The 21,607-nt window shown below is 46.2% G+C and overlaps 1 protein-coding gene across 1 annotated transcript in view; it reads left to right on the top strand.

The window, feature by feature from the left end:
• The window catches only part of IQANK1 (IQ motif and ankyrin repeat containing 1), a 180,950-nt gene extending 161,622 nt beyond the window's left edge, over nt 1–19,328 (top strand). The window contains 6 exon segments of the mRNA XM_030190104.1: nt 2,509–2,572; nt 2,574–2,618; nt 2,620–2,645; nt 14,867–14,995; nt 19,155–19,252; nt 19,255–19,328. Of these exon segments, the coding sequence (XP_030045964.1) occupies nt 2,509–2,572; nt 2,574–2,618; nt 2,620–2,645; nt 14,867–14,995; nt 19,155–19,252; nt 19,255–19,328 (436 nt within the window).
• The last annotated feature ends 2,279 nt before the right edge of the window (nt 19,329–21,607 follow it).

Raw genomic sequence — 21,607 nt, 5'->3', positions numbered from 1 at the left:
TACTGAACACAAGATATTCATTGGAATGCCAGAATGTGCTGTGGATCACTCCGTGCACGCTTCCATGTACTGCGTAACCAGGCCTAAGCCTGTTTCCCTCACTCAGGGGCGTAGCCACGGGTGGGCCTGGACCCACCCACTTTGGGCTCAGGGCCGCCGAGCAACGGTGCACCTCAAGCCCAAACCGCGACTTTTGCCTTGCTGCTGCTCACCGTCACTTCCACTTTCCCTCCTCCCAGCCACCCGCTGGCACACAGGTTTTGTTCCCTCCCTGCTCCCTCCCGTCATCCGCGTTGACGGGCAGCTGTATGTTAGCTGCACGCTGCTACAAAATATGCTTCTTCCGCCTCAGCGCTGGCCCCGCCTCCTCTTCAGAGAGTTCGGATGGGAGAATGTGAAGCCAGCCGGAAGGAAGGAGGCACGTAGCGGCTCGGCTCCGCTGCACTGCTGCAGAGTTAGATCGCGGGTGGCGCCCGATGGATGGAGGAGGAGGGGAGTGAGGGGAAAGAAGGCCTGCAGCGCGCTGGCGGGTCACGGGTGGCGGGGAGGTGGGAGAGAGCAAAAACTGCAGTGGTTGGCTGGGGGGGGAGGGGAAAAATGTGCAGCATGTCAGCGGGTGGGAGGAGGGAGGGAGAGAAATAAACCTACAGCATGCTGGCAGGTTTTCTTGAGGGATCAAAGAGAGAGGGAGAGACAGGAGCACTTGGGATGAGGGTAGAGAGTGAGAGAGGGTAGTGCTAGATGGGGTGGAGGAATAATTTGTTCGATGGTGGGGGAGGGATGGAGAGATGCTGCAAGGGGAAAGAGAGGGAGAATTGTTGGATAGGGGTGGGATGGGATGGGATGGGGAGAGGGAGGGAAAGGCTGCATAGGAGTGGTAAAGGACCAGAGAGAGAAAAAAGTGTTGGACATGGAAGTGGAAGAAAAGGAGGAGAGAAGAGAAGGGAAATGTTGAACATGGCATTGAGGTGAGGGGAAGAAAATATGGAGAGATGCTGTGTGGCGGGGGGGGGGGGTGGGGGGTTGTGAGATGTTAGACCAGGGGCTCAAGGCAGGGAGAGGGAGAAAAATTGGACATGAAGGTGGAGGAGAGGAAAGGAGAGATGCACAAGCGGGGAGGGGAGAAAGAGGGAAGGTGGATCCAGGGGAGAGAAGATGGACAATGGATGGTAGGGAAGAGAAAGGGCAAAATGCTGACAATGGAGGAGGAGAGGGAGAGAGATGGGACAGGAAGATGCTGGTGGTAAAAGGGATAGGGAGATATCAGGTTATGAGGGTGAGGATGGGAGAAAGAGGGAACAGATGCTGGGCTGGAAGGGTGGAGGGAGGGAGACACTGGGAATGGTGGAAAGCATGGGGGAGAGGCCCAGGGAGTGGAGATGCAAGGAATAAATGAGAGAACAGTGATTACAGAGGTAGAAATATGGTAATGGTGCGTAGATTGAAGATGGAAAGGAATGATAGGCTGGGAAGGAGAAAGATGGGGAATGGGAGAGCTAGGGGGTGAAAGGAAATGGAAATGTGATAGATATCTGAAGGAAAAGATTTAGAAAGAGGATGAAATTTGAGTGTACAGAAGCAGAAAAGAAAGAAAGAAATGAAAGATCAATATTTTAGAGGCAGGTGCAGTGAGGAATGAAATGACAGGAGGAAAAAAAGACAAATGGACAGCCGCTTGAAGAATTAGCAGAAGACAGACAGGGAAAGCGGGAAAGAAAAATTGGAACCAACATGATGGAAAAATAAAATGTCCAGACAATAAAGGTAGAAAAAATCACTTTATTTTGAATGTTTTAAATGGAATATGTTAGCTTGGGAAATGTGCATAGTGGATGTCTTTTTATTGTGTTAAGTAGAAAAGGAAATGCGCGTTTGTTTTGTTTTTTTTTTCTTCACTGTTGCAGTGCATGCTGAGGTTCCCAGTTCAATTTGTGTACATATTTTTATTTCTAATTTGTGATCCCTTCTTCTGTAATTTGTGAGGGTCTGTCAGTGTGACTGTAATGGCAGATGAAGAGATTGGAGAGGAGAGGGAATTGGGGAGGGGCTTCTTATTTTCTGCCCTGGTCACCAGCATGGTTAACAGCAGCCCTGACCCTTGCTGTAGTTAGTGGGGATCCCCAAGCCATACCAGCTGGGGATCTCTTCGAAGCTGGCCAGAGCTGCCTTCCACCGAGCTTGGCAGATGGGGGCAGCATCCTGGAGCCACTGACAACTGAGCATGTATGGGGTGCTGGCATCAGTGGCTCGAGGAATTGCTGCTGCCTGCTGGGCTTGGCGGAGAGGAGTTCTGGCCATCTCTAGTGGAGGACCCCAGCTGACAGACATTGGGGATCCTCATCAGCTAAAGTATTTATATTTTGAGTGGGAAGTGCTGGGGGAGAGGGGGGAGAGAGAAAATTTGTGCCCACCCACTTTGTGCTCAGCCCACCCAAATTGGTTGTCTGGGCTACGTCATTGCCCTCACTACTTTCTAAAATAACTCTTATGCTCTCTCTTCCGATGCAGGTGGCCTCTGATCATTGATCCATCTGGACAGGCTGCAACATTCCTTCGCTATCGGTACACCAATTAACCTAAATACACTGAACCCGGCTGACATGCAGGCTGAGACTATGGCGCATGGCATTGTTGGGTTCTCTCAGGTAACAAACAGGGAGATGCAGAAAAATAGAAGAAAAGGATATTTGGCACATCTAGTCTACAAAGTTGCATTCCTGTTGTAATTCCACAGATTCTGTGATAAGCACAGAGAATCTTTAGCTGGGGGAGGAGTGAGAGGCACGAGCCTACACAGGGCTTAAGGCAGGTGCGGGTGCCCAAATTGTACCTCATTCATTGCCTCCATTGCTTGCAGTATTTTCTCTTCTCCCTACACTTTTGCCCCAAGCGCATCCTCCCTCTCCCTAAAGCTCCCCCACAGAAGCCTCCCTCTTCCCTATGGGATCCCTAAGTATGCCCTGGTGGTCTAGGGTAGGGCGGGAAGCAGCAATCCTTAGTTGCTATGGCCCATACCAGTTCTGGGGTCAAAATGTAAACTCTTTGGGAGGGGGCTTCTTCTGAAGGTGGACAGTTTTCAGGAGGAGGATGATGGTGCTTTGGGAGCTTTTTAAAAGGGGTTGTTAGGGGGTGGACTGGGGTGGGATCCCATGGTGGATGAGTCATACAGGGTGAACTTATAGCTTGCTATAGCCCTTGTGAGGGGGTAAAGCTTGCGATAAATACAGAGGATCCTTAAATGTAAGGGAGTGAGGGATAAAACCTGGGATGACCATAAAGGATCCTTAGCAGTGAGGGGATGAGGGTAAAGTCTAGGATAAGCATGGAGGATCCTTAGTTGTGAGGGCGTTCTGCCCTCTCACTGGATGATTGGCATGCAATTTAAACCACAGTATAGAAGACTCTTGAACCAAAATCTTCATTAATGCAGTAATTAAGCAAGGAAAAATAACTTGTAGTTTAGATGTGCTTGACAAGAGATTTTGCCTTGCAAACTGGGAGTCTGTTCTCCACCAGCTCTCTCATGCAAGACAGAAGCTAGAACTAATTCAACAATGTGCTAAGAATAATGCTGTTTATACTTTTACACTGGTGAAATCTTGATAGAGTCACAGTAGCTTAAAGATCATACAACAAAATACAACATAGGTAGTTTCAGTTTAGAGAGGAGATATGCTGCAGATTAACTTTCCAGAGCTGATGGAGAGAGAAAGGGGGGGGGGGGGGGGGTTAGCCCAATATGCACAGAGAAAAGCAAGCCAATAGAAAGAGTCCTATAAGACACAGGGAACTGGACATGTGCTCTGAAAGAGCCTATTACAGTGCTACTTTTGTGTATACCCTACTTTGATTTGTACCTGTGCTCTTCAGGGCACAGACCGTATAAGTCTGCCCAGCACTAGCCCCGCCTCCCAACCACCAGCCCCGCCTCCCAACCACCGGCTCTGGCACAGACCGTATAAGTCTGCCCAGCACTATCCCCGCCTCCCACCACCGGCTCTGGCACAGACCGTATAAGTCAGCCCAGCACTATCCCTGCCTCCCAACCTCCAGTCCCGCCTCACCACTGGCTCTGGCACAGACCATACAAGTCTGCCCCACACTATCCCCACCTCCCAACCTCCAGCCCCGCCTCCCACTACCGGCTCTGCATCCAATCTCGGTTAATCTCCTGAGGATCCTTTCCTTCTGAACAGGATTCCTTTATGTTTATCCCACGCATGTTTGAATTCCGTTACCATTTTCCTCTCCACCACCTCCCACGGGAGGGCATTCCAAGCATCTGACACAGAGTTTTACTTTGGAAAATCTATTATATTTTGAGGGATTTGGATTTTAGATTTAACAACTGCCCTTTTTCCTAATTCCAAGCTCAAGACAAGTTGTAGCCAGAGGACACAAGAGATTTCCTTGTGCAAGGTGTCCAATCTAAATGGGGTAGTTACTAAGGTCAGTTAAGGGAATAACCCACAATCCAACGTTCCTGGGCAGCATCTTAAAGGACTGGAGCTGAACTGTGATTACCCCCCCCCCCCCAAAGTGTCCCCGGAAAAACAAACAGTTCCTTACCCTGTAGGCCTCCCATCCTCCCAAACCCCCCACCTTGGCCATACCTCTTCCAATCCCTGGTGGTCTAGGGAGTCCCAGGGCACGAGTGATCCCCAGTCAGCTGCTGGTGCTGGATTCAAAATTGAGCCAGCAACAACTAGTGGTAGTCTTGCAGTACTACCACTAGGGGTCAGGCTGCCATATAAGGGGTAAAAAGCATGCAAAACAAGCCTTATATGGCAGCTTGACCCCTTTTCCTCCCCTCCCCAACACTTTTCAGCATATTTGCTATTCATCATCAAAGCAACAATGCAATGTTATAAGACCATTCTGACAACTAAAAAAAAGAAAAAGCATCTACTGTACAGCTGAAATATTTAAATGTTTTGTTTCATAGAGGGGGTCATTTTCTAAAGTATGTTTTACAAGTGCAAAATGGCTCATATCAAATGCCGTGGGGGGGGGGGGGGGCAGAGTTCAGATGTATACATGTATTTTACAAAAATACACATGTAGACTCACAGAGCCAGAAGCTGATTTGTACACTACTGGACATCTGTCAGGTTCTCAGGTTCAGAGCCCGCGAGGCTGGGCTCTGGAGCAAACGTGAGCCCTTAGGCTGCTGACGAGGAGTGACAGCAGCAGGCAAAACCCTCCAACCAACGCTGGGCAAGCACACCGACACTGGCAGGGACTGCAGGCACCGCCCAGCGAGCCAGAACACACAGACTGGAACACTGGACTGGAATTCCCCGGACTGGAGGACACAGGACTGGAACCCCCCAGACTAGAACACTGGACTAGAATCCCCCGGATTGGAGGACACAGGACTGGAACACCGGACTGCAGCACACCGGACTGGTCCACACAGCTTCACCTGCACTTAGCTACTAAGCCCCCCAGGAGTTGAGCTCCTGGGTTCGAGTAGCCGGCAGGACTTACTGGATACCGGATGACACAGGGACCAGGACTGGAAACAGAAGTGCTCCTAAACCTAAACTGATCTACGTGCTCCCAAGCCCTAAACCCAGGCGTGTTCCTAACAGTAAACTGACAAAGGACTTCCTAAGCCCTATACTAAACAGGAGCTCCTAAGCCCTGCTCAAGAAAGGACTTCCTAAGCCCTAAACTAACAGAGCAGGGAACTAAACACAAAGCTAACACAGGTGCTACTAAGCACCAAGCTACAAGCAGAGCTCTACACTACAAGCTAAACACAAAACTAACAAGCTACCTAAGCACTGCTCTTGCAAGCTAGAAACAAAACTAACACGGTGCTTCCTAAGCACTACTCTGGCAAGCAACCAGAAGAGCTCCTAGCACTAAAAGGGAAGACAGGGGAGCCACAAGGAAAAAGCAGGGAAGCTAACACATAAGCCAAAAGTGACTCTAAATCACCAAACACCAACAGCAAAGACTGCAATGCTCCCAATAGCACAAACACCAGAAGTACTTCTAACAGCAAACTCTGCAGTGTTCCTAACAACACCAAATCCTGAAGTACTTCTAACAACAACAGAGCTTCCAAAGCCCTACACACAGCAATGCTTCCAAAACCAAGAGGGAAAAGCAGGGGAACCATAAGGGAAAAGCAGGAAAGCTAACACACAGTCACCAGTGCACACTGCACTAACACTAACCTGGCCCTTAGCAAAAGCAAGCACGGAAACTAGACACAAAGTCAGAAGTGCACACTGCACCACCCTACCTAAAGCAAACACCAATGTTGCAAAGGCTCTGAAGGAAACAACACCACTTCCTTATCAAGGCCCTCCCTGATGATATCACACTCCCTAGACCTAGGCAACAGCACACTGACCCAGAGAGGCCCAACCCACACCAATGCAAAACTGTGAAGCACTTGAAGCCAGTACACCCAAAGAGAGGTAGAGCTAACTCAGTCCACCCACACAGCTGTGGTAAGTGAAACAATTAGAGTCATGCTGCTGGAAGCTGCCAGCACAGAGAGAGACCAGCTGCTCAGAAAGGACAAACAAAAGAAACAGTAGCCAGCTAAGCTGACCACCAGGAAAAAGGTAAGTTTCAGAGGGGTTCTGACCCCAATCATAACAACATCATTTTTATTAGTCTGTTTTATAAAAGGTACATAAGCCCCTATATTGCCAAAAAGGTTATGTTTCCAAAAATGCCCTCCCCCATCCAACCATGGTTAAATATACCCACAAATGACTATTTCCATATAAAAGGGGAGGAAACAGTAAACGTGGGGCAGCCCATATTGGTTTTCTTATATTTTTTTCTTGTGATAACTTTACTGAGCGAAAACGGAAAACTCTTATCTCTGTCTGGTCGGTAATAGAAGGAGCTCATTGTGAACACTATCCACCCTAAAAGGTTGTTTTGTGCTGTACATGAAGAATTGTGATATTGAATAAATAAGCGTATGTGTAGCGTGCCTGCACGGGTGGGGGGGGGGGGGGGGAAATGTGTTGTGTCCCCCCCACCCCCACCCAAACCGCAGGGCTGGCTATGCCCAGAGAGAGAGCCTGTTAAAATTTTACCAGCTAACTCAGTAAACTACAGGATTACAGAGCTTTGTAGTCTTATTATATCCTATCATCTGCCTCCATGCAAATGGGAGTAACACTCCCCCACCTGGTATCGTTAGATACCACTATTTAATTTACCAAACTATCAACATTATAAGCATGCAAAAGCCCATTAATAAAGCTGGATCTTGCTTGTCTCAAGTTCTCCTTCATTTAGGTGACTTCTGTCTTGCAGTCTCACAGGAGCTGAAACGAGCAGACAGCACAAACAGCAAACAACATAAAACAGAAAGTCTCAGAGTCTCTTGAGTGGACAACAGGCCACAGAGTTCATGTTTATTCGTGGTGTATGTCACACCCCTTCATTGTCTTTTAATGGTGGAGCTGTCTCTGCATGGCTGTATCCAGCATGTTTTGCATGAATGTTATTAAGGTCTGTTTTGTCTCTGGTTTCCTTCTGGTTTATGCATTGAAGTAAGTCAAGAGAAGAGAGAGCTTGTGCTCTATTATTAGAGAGTCATGATCTGGGCATCCAAAATGGTAGAGGTCTTCTCAAGAACTCTCTGTCTTCTACTGAAAGAATTGGTTTATCATCATCCTTGGTGACTTGGAACACTGGTGGAGATGTTCTGACATATGGTTGAGCCAGGGTCTGGTTCTTCCCAGCTGAAGACCTCCTTTAAGTGCAAATGGTTATAACAAGGCTTGAACAAGGTGGTGTGCCCATTCTTCAAGACGCACATTTTGTATACATCTATACTCTGTCTTCTCAATCTGCTAAGGCAGATGCCACCTACTGTCACCCATCCCCAGGTGAGTTGATAGGCATAATGGGGTGTCAGGTGGAGCTGCACATAACTCATGATCTCTGATCAATGTTGGTACATCTCTTCCCAACAAGAGAAGACCTCAACATTTGGGTCCAAAGGCTGTAGAGACTCTGTTGTAGGTTGCAAATGAGGGTGGTGCACAAACTCTGGTGTGGGAATTTCCTCTCTGTTATCAGGTGATTACTACTACTACTACTTGACATTTCTAAAGCGCTACTAGGGTTACGCAGCGCTGTACAATTTAACATAGAAGGACAGTCCCTGCTCAAAGGAGCTTACAATCTAAAGGACAAATGTACAGTCAGTCAAATAGGGGCAGTCGTCTAGATTTCCTGAAAGGTATAAAGGTTAGGTGCCGAAAGCAACATTGAAGAGGTGGGCTTTGAGCAAGGATTTGAAGATGGGTAGGGAGGGGGCTTGGCGTAAGGGCTCAGGAAGTTTATTCCAAGCATAGGGTGAGGCAAGGCAGAATGAGCGGAGCCTGGAGTTGGCGGTGGTGGAGAAAGGTACTGAGAGGAGGGATTTGTCCTGTGAGCGGAGGTTACGGGTGGGAACGTAAGGGGAAATGAGGGTAGAGAGGTAATGAGGAGCTGCAGACTGAGTGCATTTGTAGGTAAGAAGGAGAAGCTTGAACTGTATGCGGTATCTGATCGGAAGCCAGTGAAGTGACCTGAGAAGAAGGGTGATATGAGTATATCGGTTCAGGCGGAATATAAGACGTGCAGCAGAGTTCTGAACAGATTGAAGGGGGGATAGATGGCTAAGTGGGAGGCCAGTAAGGAGTAGGTTGCAGTAGTCAAGGCGAGAGGTAATGAGAGCGTGGACGAGAGTATGGGTGGTGTGCTCAGAGAGGAAAGGGCGAATTTTGCTGATGTTAAAGAGAAAGAAGCGACAGGTCTTGGCTATCTGCTGGATATGCTCAGAGAAGGAGAGGGAGGAGTCGAAGATGACTCCGAGGTTGCGGGCAGATGAAACGGGGAGGATGAGGGTGCCATCAACTGAGATAGAGAGCGGAGGAAGAGGAGAAGTGGGTTTTGGTGGAAAGACGATAAGCTCGGTCTTGGACATGTTCAATTTCAGGTGGCGGTTGGACATCCATGCAGCAATGTCGGATAAGCAGGCCGATACCTTGGTCTGGGTCTCCGCGGTGATGTCTGGTGTGGAGAGATATAGCTGGGTGTCATCAGCATAAAGATGATTACACTCAATAAGTCAGTAGATTGGTCTTGTTGCTTGTATCCACTTGCTCTGTTCCCTGTCCTCTTTGTCATCCCTGTCATTGCTATCCCTTAAGGTTCATTCAAGAAATAGCCTGTCTATCCTGCTTCAGGTACATCAAACATGAAGCTGGGATTGTTTCTCCTCTTTGCCAAATCTCAGATAAGCTTCATGAAATCTATAAAGGGAGAAAACATCTCATTCTGTTTATACATGCCCCCCTCCCCCCGATATTCAGCTGCATTTGACTAGCCGGGATAACTGGCTATCTGGTGATATTCAGTGATGCGAAATCTATGAATTGCTGTCTCTCTGTATGGGCTAAGCTACCCTCTCTGAATTTGTTCTGCCTAGAAGTTGGCAATATTCTTCTGACTTGTGCTGGTATTGCTTATAGATTGACTGTAATTTCTCTACATGGAAGCTATCAGCTTTGTCCCTTTTTGAAACCTCACTTATTTTCTGCCCTACTTTGAGCCAGAGTCTTTCCAGGAGAAGGAGGTACTTGTGTACTTCTGTTTCATAATTTTCTCTGGCCTTTTCTGTATGCTTGTGTGTTCTTTTGAACCTTTCTCACTTTCAAGACTGGCTTGTGCTGCATTTTCAGTGCCGTCTGGTTCAGCATGTATATACTTTCCCTACTGACTTTTGACTGGGCCATAGTTTTATACTTATACTGGCAGGAATAAAAGTTCTTCAGAGTTTCCACCCTCCCACCCTAACTGAATGTGATAGTATCTACACCATTGATTCAGCATTGGTTGGACTATAATCATACAGTCAGTGACATTCAGTGGCGAGTTATAGATCACATTCAGTTGGGGTGGAAGGGTGGAAACTCTGAAGAACTGCTGAATTATAAAGAGCAAAGATGGATTTTCTTTTTGGATACGGTGAGCTCACAAGGTTTAAATGCGGAGTTGGAATGGTGGACATTGACATAGTTGCTAGTTGGTTTCAGTTTGCTTAGGCTGACCTAGTCACATGTCGTGGTTTTGTCATGTGATCAATTTAAAAGCTGGTGGAGGTCACTGTCACCATAGTTGAAGAAATTTACTGTGAGAGAACCTGAGCATTCTAAGTAAGAGCTGGTTTTTGTGAGCATTTTTTGAATGTTTTTGACTTTTTTACTTATTGTTGTTTGTTCTTTTGCAGCGGACTGCTTCCCTGATGAAGCTTGCGAAACCTGGCCATATGTCCGTTGTCTCAAAACTGTACGTTAAAAAGTGAAGTAAAGCTAAGTTTAAAAAATATTCATTTTTCTTTAGAATATAAATACAACTATAAAAGATCGATTACGAGATGGTGTTGTCTATACGAGTTTCATTACTCAAGATATACACTAAGACTGATAGTCCGTTTGTTATAAGTAGCCCCCAGATAACCTGAGAACCTATACAAAAATAGGACTCACAAAATCAGATTGATGAACCAAGGCTTAATTAAATAATTTATTGTTCAAAAATCAACCTTGCATGAATGGGTGTGTCCCTGTGTCTCTAAACTGTGAGCCACACACTTTCTATAAGATTCCACAGATTTTATAGACATTTAAGTGTCTACCCCTAAGTTTTCTCACTGGACACTGGTCACATGCCTGTCTGCTAGTGTTCTGCTTAATAGCTAGCAGCTGGGACTTCTCACTCCCTTCCCCCCTAACTTCTCCCTCCCTTTTGCCTTCTTTGTTCATAGTTCCCTGCTATCTCACAGATGTCCATTTCCCGCCTGCTGGCCTTGGGCTATCACAACCTCCCTTCATGGCCTCATGCAACAGTTTATCTCAGCTCTGGTGCCTGACTGAAGTTTTTCCTCTGTTTCAGTATTTTTACAAGCCCCCTTCCTCCCCCTTCTCCTGTTCCTGCTTCTTACAGAAAAACACAAATCCTTTGTCTAATAATTCAAACAGCTATAATGTACTTTTTTCTGTTACAAAAGAGCTAGTTAGAGCCTTAACTATACATTTACACCTATGTTATGGAAACGCAATATATTTATTTCCCAAACGTTAAAATATTCATTATTGAACAGTATTGTTTAATGCTCAACCAAGCTTCACGTTATGTGATGTTTCTTATTGCTTAAAGAAAGTAAAACATTTTAGTTTGCTGGAACACCCGCTTTATACATGTTGGCAACTTCGGCAATCATATCCACTTTGTACATTACAGCATCTGTCAAATCTATGGCGTTATCAATCACGGTTACATTTTAACCATCGTCTAGGTCTTCTTTTAGAGAACCCCCAATTTTGGGGGGAGTAGAACAGCTTTTGCCAATGTGGCAGTTCATCCAGCAAGAACTCGGTCATTTCCTGGGGCAGCAAAGTATCATCCATTACCGTTTCACACATATCCTGGCTGTTCTGGTTGCTAACAATACTGATTCTGCTAGAATGGTTACCAGTGGGTATCCCTTAGCCTCTGTGTCAAGACCCTTAAGAAAAGACCGAACCATCATCCTTTTTTTAGCAACAGGGGTTGATTTCCTGCACAACCTTTTGTCTATTGCCTTTGTATTGCTCCATGGTGCGACTGCACTTTGAATATTGTGTTCAATTCTGGTCGCCACATCTCAAAAAAGATATAGTGGAATTAGAAAAGGTGCAGAGAAGGGCAACAAAAATGATAAAGGGGATGGGATGACTTCCCTATGAGGAAAGGCTAAAGCGGCTAGGGCTTGGAGAAAAGGCAGCTGAGGGGAGATATGATAGGGGTCTATAAAATAATGAGTGGAGTTGAACGGGTAGATGTGAAGCGTCTGTTTACGCTTTCCAAAAATACTAGGACTAGGGTGCATGCGATGAAGCTACAATGTAGTAAATTTAAAACAAATCGGAGAAAGTATTTCTTCACTCAACGTGTAATTAAACTCTGGAATTTGTTGCCAGAGAATGTGGTAAAGGCGGTTAGCTTAGCGGAGTTTTAAAAGGTTTGGGCAGCTTCCTAAAGGAAAGTCCATAAACCATTATTAAATGGACTTGGGAAAGTCCACTATTTCTGGGATAAGCAGTACAAAATGTTTTGAACTTTTTGGGGTTCTTGCCAGGTATTTGTGACCTGGATTGGCCACTGTTGGAAACAGGATGCTGGGCTTGATGGACCTTTGGTCTGTCCCAGTATGGCAATACTTATGTACTGATGTAGTGGTTTTGTAGAAATCCATGTTTAGCTGGTATGGTTTTCTTGCCTTGGCAGACTGAAAGTAGCTGGGACATATGTGTTTAGAGTGCAGACTCAACATGCTACCATTTATATCTGATTATCACATGTTATCTTGTTAACTTACACCCCTTTTGTCCAGGGAGGAGCAGTGAGACCTGCTCAGACACATTCTGTATCAACACACATGCTGTGGTAATGTTCAGGCCAAAACTACTACTACAGTTCTATTTCACATTTAATATCACTCTACCATTTTTTCATGACAGGATTGTATTGCCTCTTTTCCTACAAAAACTCACAAAATAAAAGTTCTTTCTTTTTACAGAGAAAGCATAACTGTAGTTTTACAGAGTTCAACGAACATTTTTTTTTGTACCTTATTCCAGGTCAAAAAGTCTGCAGCCTTTTTTCATGAGGAAGTCGAGGAAAAGGAGAGGGAAAGGGGTTCTGTGGAGCTCTGTTTTTAAACTGCAGTCACAAAATCTCAGCTGTTTTCATGTGACTTGCTTCTCTTCCTGGGGTGGAGCTGTTGTTGGGATTGTTATGGAAACCAGTTTTTATCAGGAGGGAGGTGAGACATGCTCAGACAGGTTTTATACCCAGTTTAAAACCACACGGTTCAGAAAAAGATGAATAGAGGTTTTATTTTGTCTTTTTAAACTACCATGTTATTCTTAAATATGAGCATACTGTACCTCACACAGGAGAAGAAAGGAATTGGTTTAGTTGTAATGGGCTTTGCAAAAAGGGGGTTGGGGAGGGGCTGCCCTTCTGCAGCTCATGACAGGATTGTCACTAGGGGTGGGGGCCTTTGCTTCAAGGTTTCAAGTTACTGACAGTGAGTTTTCCATCTTTAAAATAATTTAAACTACTGTTCAGATAGGTTTAAAAAAAAACCATAGAAACAGTGTAAAATGCATTTTTCCTACACAGTTATACTTTTTCAAAAGTAAGTTTGTGTTTGGGTGTGCAGAGATAATGAGGTTTACAAAAAAGCATGTATGTGTATATGTATTTCTGTGTGCCTGGTGAGAACAGAGATAATGAGATTGATTTAACACAGGGGTGGACTGACCATTCAGGCAGCTGGGCAGTGCCCAAGGGCCCAGATGCCCGTCGTGCCTCTGGTGATCTAGTGGCCTCAGCAGGGGGGGACGGGACATGTTCTTTCCTGCCCAACTCGCTGGGCTGCCGCTATTCCCCCACCCCCTGCCCGGCACGCTGGGCTACTGCTATTCTCTCCCACCCAGCACCACCATATTTTAAAAATGGCGGCTGAGACTCTCTGCGGAAGTCTTGTGAGACTGTCGAGAACCGCAAGACTACCACGGGAAGTCTCGGCTGCCATTTTGAAAAAATGGCAGCGCCGCCAGGTGGGGGAATAGCAGCAACGCAGCAGGCAGGAAAGAACATGCCCCCCTACCACGACCCCTCAAGTAGGACCGGGGCAGTGTGGGCGTTGGCTGCGGTGGCAGGAGTGGTGTCGGGCAGCTGCCGGGTGGGGAGCCCATACCATCCTCAGTGCTCGGGGGGCCAAGACCACCCTCAGTCCGCCCCTGATTTGACAGCCTGAAGTTAAGAAAACAGACAGCAGAAGGTCTGTTTAAAAAAGGTAGTGAGAGGCTTGCAGTCTTTTAAAATCAACCAGGTTCCGTTTGCAAAACCTAGGAAATAGCTTAAAAAGTATTTTTTCTGCACAGTGTGAGGTAATTAGGTAAAGGGAGGGTGTTTGTAAGAGGCAGAGGGGATGGAGAAGTGAATAGATGGGTTTGCTGTTTTGCACAGGGGGGGGGGGGGGATCAACATGCCATTCTAAATCATTTACTGTAGGTCGATCGATCGTAAACACTTTAAGGGCTGGGATAAAATAAAGGAAGGAAACTGCGCATGCTCAGTACCTGTCGGGGCAGTGTCTGACTACTGACATTGCTTCCTATCAGATGCTTTACTATAGTTGCTTCTATCTTGGATTTGTGACATCACAGGAAGTCATGCTATGGGCACCACCATCTTGGATTTGTGCACATGGATGCTGCCCTCTTGGAAAGGGTGCATGGCCTGGGCAAATTTATGACATCACTTCCATGATATGACCAAAAGGGGCAAGGTTTAGGGAAGAGTTATCACTTCTGGTGACATCATCAAAGGGGCTGGGATGCAACTGGGTATGGGCAGCTGTCAAAAACATGCAAATTAGGTTTAACTAAAGCTAGTGAACCTTACTACTTACATGCACTGCCTCATTGGTATGCAAAGCTCTTGCATGCATATTAGCATATCTGGGTTTAAAAAAGGCTTGGACAAGTTCCTGGAGGAAAAGTCCATAGTCTGCTATTGAGAAAGACATGGGGAAGCCACTGCTTGCCCTGAGATCGGCAGCATGGAAGCTTGCTATTAGTTGGGATTCTTTCATGTGCTTGTGACCTGGATTGGCCACTATTGGAAGCAGGATACTGGACTAGATGGACTATTGGTCTGACCCAGTATGGTATTTTCTTAATAGTATCCTGAAAACCTGACTGGCTGGGTGTAACTCAAGGGCTGTGTTGAGAACCCCTGCATTAGGTAACTTCTCTACATGGTCACATATTTTCTCTAGGTATGGGAAACCACTGGTCTTTGATATGATGGAAGTGAACATGTTTGACACAGTGAAGAGGCAACTGGAACAAATCAAGGCAGGACTGATGGATGAACTCCTGAATAAGAGCATACTGCAAAACGACAGGTACAATTCTTGTACCTCTCAGCCTCTGCTGTGCCTTCCATTCAAGAACTGCCTAGGGAAAGCATAGTGCTCCTACCTTCAGGCTCCTTGCACAGGAGCCCTGGCTGCACCATTTCCTGAGAAACCAAAAGTAGCAGAGATGGCCAACGGTGGAGAAATTACCATTGGAGCCGTATATTGTTGAAAACCTTTATTCAATAGACCCGATGTGGCCATGATTTGGCTACATGCCTGTGTCAGAGGCCCTATTAAACCAAAATTTAAAAAAACAATAAATAAATGAATAATTAATACTCAAATTCATAAAATAAAACACAAATATCCTATACAGTGCAATCCGCTTAAGTGCAAGGGTCTGGGACCAAAGAAATACATGCAGTTAACCGGAGCGTGCACTTAACCGTTGTGACCCAAAGAAGCTTGTCATTTGATAAACATATATACAGTACTGTTTATTATAGGTACAGTATACAGTCTCCATTAACTGACGGTAGGTTTACTTGAAGTAATCAGTGATAGTCCTCTGTACACTATTGTGTCTAGGAGTTCCATAGACTACGTCTGCCAGACGGTAAAACTATCATAGCACTGACATCCAGTGACCTCCAGATAGGCCCGCACGGTTGTGAGACTCTCCAGCACTCTTGCAAAGTGACAGGAGGTTGTTGAATTTCGTCAGCATGTGCCTCGCTGCTCGTTTCATCATTAGCCGTTGCCTGTGTGTAGGCACATATCTGGACATCAGTGCTGTCGTCAGCTGTTTGTAGATCGTAATCAACAGCTACGTAGTGATGAAACTGCTCTTCAGTAACACCAGCTGGGAGTCAGTAGCCTGTTCATCTGACGCATTTGCAACAGCTGCATCTATTTCGTCCCTCTCCACATCCTTAACAAAGCTTGTCCGCTTGTAGCAGTTCACAATGGTTGCCTGTGTAACACGATTCCAGGCTTCTTTCTGCATGTGTAGGGAATCCAACAGTGATAGATTACGAGCCAGTTCAACAGCATGTTTATCCTTGCCAGTCTGGTCATCCATAACGCTCATCAGACGACGTAGCACAAGAGCCCGATAATGTTTTTGAAATTGGTTATTATGCCCTGATCCATAGGTTGGATCAGAGAGGTAGTGTTTGGTGGCAGGAAGACCACCTTGACATTAGACAGCCTGACATCATCACTGTGTGCAGCACAATTATCACAAAGCAACAAAATCTGACGCTTCTGTGCCCGCATTCTAGTGTCTAAGTTCTTTAGCCACTGCTTCCAAATTTCCCCAGTCATCCATGAGTTTGCATTAGCCTCGTATGACACAGGAAGTCGCTTAAACATTTTTGAAGCAACAGGGCTGTTTGCTCTTTCCAGTGACGAGTGGTTCCAATTTCTCACTCCCATCCATATTGCAGCAAAGGAGGATCGTCAGTCGGTCCTTCGACGTTTTACTTCCTGTAGTTCGGCTTGTTTGAATGCAAGTGTTCCATCAGGAATCACTCGCCAGTAGCGACCGTTTTTCGTCAACATTGAAAATGTCATGGGGTGCAACCTCGTTCAAGATGGTAGGAAGAACTGAAATAACCCAATTTTCAGCACCAAAGTCATCAGCATCTTGTTTTTCACCATGCTTGTTTTTTGAATTTTATGTTGTTCCTCTCCTTCCATCTTTCCAACCATCCAACAGTGGCTTTGAATTCAGTTAGTCCAAGACTTTCAGCCAGCTGATTAGCTTTCTCCATAAGTAGTGGACCACTGACAGGAAACTGTCTGCTCCTGACTTGAGAAAACCACCGAAGAAGAGCATCTTCTACCTCCTCAGCTTTCCCGCCCGTTTTCATTTCCTGTATGGATTTATATTGTTTTGCCAGTCTTCCAGAAGCTGATCTTTCTGCTTCAAGGTACGTGAAATTTGGCTAGGATTGACACCATATTCTTAGCAATAGATGCTTGACTTTGTTTGTTTTCTAATTTTTTAAGAACTTCTATTCGTTCAGCCAGTGTAAAAGTCTTACAGTTGCGCGATGACGACGACTCCAGTGTACACTCTAACAGCTTTCTTTCGCTTATTCTGCCTGTGGCAGTTAACCAACGAGATTTCAAATTTACCGCCCCTTTGTTCACATGCCAATCGGCTTCCATATTCCGTGCATGCGCTTATGCGGAGTCTTTCCTGCAGAGGAGTGGTCTTAAACCATGCATATAACTAATCTTGCACTTATCAGTGGTGCGTTAAACTGAAGTTTGTCCCCATAGAAATTGATGGTGCCAAAAACGGGACCGAAGTACGGCATGCAGTTAAACAGAGCATGCGCTTATCTGATGTGCACTTAAATGGAGTGCATTGTATATATATATATATATATAATCCATTTATAGTTATATATATTACATATGTGTTAATCTACAAAAAAAAACCCAAAAAACCCACAGACCTGCTAAATGACAGGCTATGTAGAATCTAAATAACGAAGGTTTTTTTTGCAGCTATTTTAACACAAAACATTAAAAAAGCAGAGAAAGAGAATGCATCAAGATAGGGAGAACAGACAAATCAGTCACACTTTTATTAATTTTGTGAATCTGAGTATTCATTTATGATGTATTATTGGTATGTTGTACTTTTTTTAAAATAAGACTCTGATGCAGGCATTCAGTTAAAACACAAGCATGTCTGGTCTATTTAATAATGATTTTCAACAATACATGGCGCCGGTGGTAATTTCTCCACCATTGACCTTCTCCGCTTTTTGTTTCCCTTAGTGTACTCCTGCAGAGTTTTGGGTTCTGGTTTTGTTTGTACCCCTACTTCCAGACAGGGCTGCCGAGAGAGTGAGTCGGGCCCGGGGCAAGGCTGCTGCCGCCGCTGGGCACCCCCCCCCCCCCCCCCCAGGATCATCACCGCCACTGCCCCTGATCGCTGCTGGCCTCCACCCACCCTCCCTGATCGCTGCTGCCACCTGCCTGCCGCAACTGTTAAGTACCTTGGTTGGCAGGGATCCCAAGGCCCCGCCAGCAGAAGAGATCATCCTCCAGCGCTGATCTTCTTCATTCTGCTGCGTCGTCTTCCCCTGCAGCTGCTTTTCCTCTCATGCCGCCTGCCTTCTCTCTGTCTTCCATCTAGCATCTGCTATCTCTCGGCCCCTTCCATCCAGCATCTGCCCTGGTCTCTCTCCCCTTTCCAACCCCTGTCTGCTCTTTCTCTCTCTCTTCCATCCAGAGTTTTCCCTCTCTCTCTGCTCCTTCCATCCACCATTGCCCTCCCTCTCCCATCCATCCAGGGTCTGCCCTCCCTCTCTTTACCTTCCATCCAGACTCTATCCCCTCTCTCTGCCCCCTCTTTCAGCCCCCAGTTCCAGCCCATGATCCCACCAGTCCCCAGTTTCAGCCCCAGCCCTTTTCTCCCACCACCAGTCCTGAATTCAGGCCCCAGCCACTTTCTCTGTGTCCCCTTTCAGCCCCAGTTCCAGTACTAGCTCCCTTACCCCACCTACCCTCCTTTTCAGCCCCCAGTTCCAGTCCCCCTCTTCCATCTGTCTGGCATTACAACCCCTCTTTCAACCCCAGCCCATTAACTCATCTGCCCCCCCCTCTTCGACCCCAGACCCATTCTCCCAGCCTGCCCCTGGCTCCAGGCATAGCTCCATTCTCCCTCCTGCCCCCTTCTCAGACCCCCAGTTCCAGCTCCAGCCCTCTCCCATCTGAGCCCCCTCCCATTCTCCACCTGCCCACCCTCAGCTCCCTCAACAGCACCCTTCTGTCTGCCACCCAGCTCCCTGCATGTAAAAAAAAATCTCTCAATCGGCAGCGTCTGCGTGAAGAAGCAGATCAGCCTCGGGCCCAGCCTTCCCATCCTGTGTCCTACTCTCGTGGAAATAGGAAGTTACATCAGAGAAGGGTGGACAACAATGAGGGAAGGCCGGAGCCCAAGGCGATCTGCTTCTTTCATGCAGAACGCGAGGTGCTGCATGCTGGCTCTGCCGATTGAGAGATTTTTTTTTTAAATGCAGGGACGGATCGCCTCCACTGCGCCCTTGCTCCGAGCAGAAGAGGGAGAGAGACCTAGCACCAGGGCCCCCTCTCGGGCGGCCCTGCTTCCAGACAGCATTTGCACATCCTGTAATAATATAGCTCTCATGCCACTTCCTGCTTTCTCTCGTTTCTGTGCCAGATTCCTGACACTGCTGCGGACCACAGATGGTCCTGAATATTCCCACACTCAGTTCCAGACAGGCCGTGTAGAGAACTTCAAGATGTTCTTCAGTACAAGCAGCAGCATCCTCCAGACTTGCTACTCAGTCTCTTGTGCCCAATCGAGGTGCTTCTGTCCAGACATGGAACCTAGGCAGTAAGAGAGATACCATACAGGTATCCGAGAGCCTCTGTAGTCTGAACAGGTCAGCACGGCAAGTGGTTCTCAGTGACAAAATCTGAGATCAGGAACTAGCTGGGAGTTGCATCAGGGCTGAAAAAGCAAATATATAAATCTGAAATAGCTGTGCTGGTCTTTTCTAGCATGCATGCCACTGAAGCTGGAGCCAGCACTGTTTCACCATAACTTAATGATATCAGATATATGTGATACTGTTGGTGGTACATGGGTTAGTAAAAAAAACAAAAAATAACAGCACTGAGCTGATTTTGACCTTCACAGGCTCCATCCACTGGCAGTTGATCAGAAATATATAAAATCCTAATGTGGAAGGTCCCCAGTACACGTCACTTATGTTTTTGAGATGCCTCCTCTTCAGTCTGAAGTGAGCTATTCATAAATTAAAACTACTAACCACCCAATTTAACATTTCTGCAGTCTTACAGAGAGATCAAAAACATTCACCTACGAGGTAAGATTCTCCTTCCTCTTAGCAAGGAGTGTACTATGAAGCTCAGGTCTGAGGAACAAACCTTCCACCAGTCAAACTAATCAAGTTTTAGTATTTCAGATCTCATTACAAGAGTTGGTTTTAAGCTCAGCTTTCCCTTGTAACACATCCTCCCTCAAACACACATTTATTTATTTAAAAATATATATATATCCTGCACAATCAACCATTCTCAGTGGTTTACAACACAGACATACAAAATAATAAGATACATAAAGACAATCTTATGTTACAGCACCTTCATTAAAATCCTATTCCAGCACTCAGGGCAAAATAACAGCCCCACAAGCCATAAACTTAATCTGAGCCTGTCACTCACCCTGGCGGCATTCCCAGCTAGGAACTGAAAGCTCAGTGACTGAATACCGAGACTGTTCCCTTTCACCGGCACTTATGTCCTTTTTTGGACTTCACTTGAATTCTGAATGGTTTTAGTTTGTTTGCCAAAACTGATGGTTGCTTTGGTTGGTTGATTCACTGAGGTTAGGCAGCTTTGTAACGGGGCTGTGCTGGAGTTTTGTTTATGAAATAAAATAGGTAGATCTTCTGGTTTCACAGTTGCCTTCTTACCCAGCTGAGTAAAGATGATTTCTTGACTTTTGGTATGTAAAGTGGACTCATATGAATGCATAATTTAAATCTTTCTACAAGAGGATTTCTGACTCATAAGGTGTCACTTTTCCAGTGAAAGAGAACTGAGACCTCTATTGGGCACTGGCTGAGGTGAGATGGTGCCCCTACCTACAAGGAGCCAGGGAGGGTCTCCCCCTCAGAGTTCTGGTCAAGAAGCAAGATGGGCTCAGAACAGCTTCGAGCCCCCATCCTCTCTTGTCCTTCCTAACCCACAGTGCTAGTCTGTCTCCCTCCAAATACTCAACCAGATGCCATACAACAGGAAAGACCAACACCATCCTATCCCCTTCCTTCCTATAAAAGAGGAAGGTGGTTCTTCATCCACTTCTGGCCCAGCACCAGAGGGCAGTGACATAGCTTAAAGAGCAAAGGAGAGCTAAGAAGACAGTGTTTTAGGCTGATGAAAGGACCAAGGTGCCTAGGAAACTGTTGGAAATCAAGCCACAGGGAGAGCATTTGGAAGTGGCAGGGATTTGATGATCAACCTGCAAGCCACCCATCACAGTTCAGGGAGCAAGGATCAGCTCTAAGGCAAATGGGAGCTGGGCAAAAATCATCAATGACTCCCCCTCCATCAGTCCTTGGCTTGGATTAATGGGGTTGCGGCTGTACAGCAGCTCTCTCTACACTCCTCCTCCAGAATGACAGGGGCCAATTTTCTCTCTCTGCTTCAATTCACTCTCATGCCTCCGCCCTTCCTAGTATCTGAGCACTAGTTTCATATTGTCAGTGACATCTCTAGATAGAAGTATTTGGGGGCCAAGCCAGAGACATTTCCACACATTATACTTACCCTCTACATCACAGCCCTAATCATCTTTAAAATAGCTATAAGAGACACTACAAGACAAAATCTCAAAGAAATCCCCTATTCCTTATCCTCCAGCTAGACCAGTCCTCACCAGTGGATGATATCCCCTGGCCAGCAGATGGAGGTAGAGATACACAGACAGTTTCCAGTGTCACACCGGTATAAACATTAAGTGCAGCCTGTAGCTAGTCAGCATTTCTTTACCTCCAGCAGATGGTGCAGGTTGGAATGGTGCAGCTTTTTTATTTTTTTCAGCCTAACTCCCATAGAACCAGGCCATGGCCCGTGTCTTGTTAG

Source organism: Microcaecilia unicolor, chromosome 1 (genome assembly GCF_901765095.1).
Source record: "Microcaecilia unicolor chromosome 1, aMicUni1.1, whole genome shotgun sequence".
NCBI classification, from domain to species: Eukaryota; Metazoa; Chordata; class Amphibia; order Gymnophiona; family Siphonopidae; genus Microcaecilia; species Microcaecilia unicolor.
This window is presented reverse-complemented; position numbering and strand designations above follow the sequence as displayed.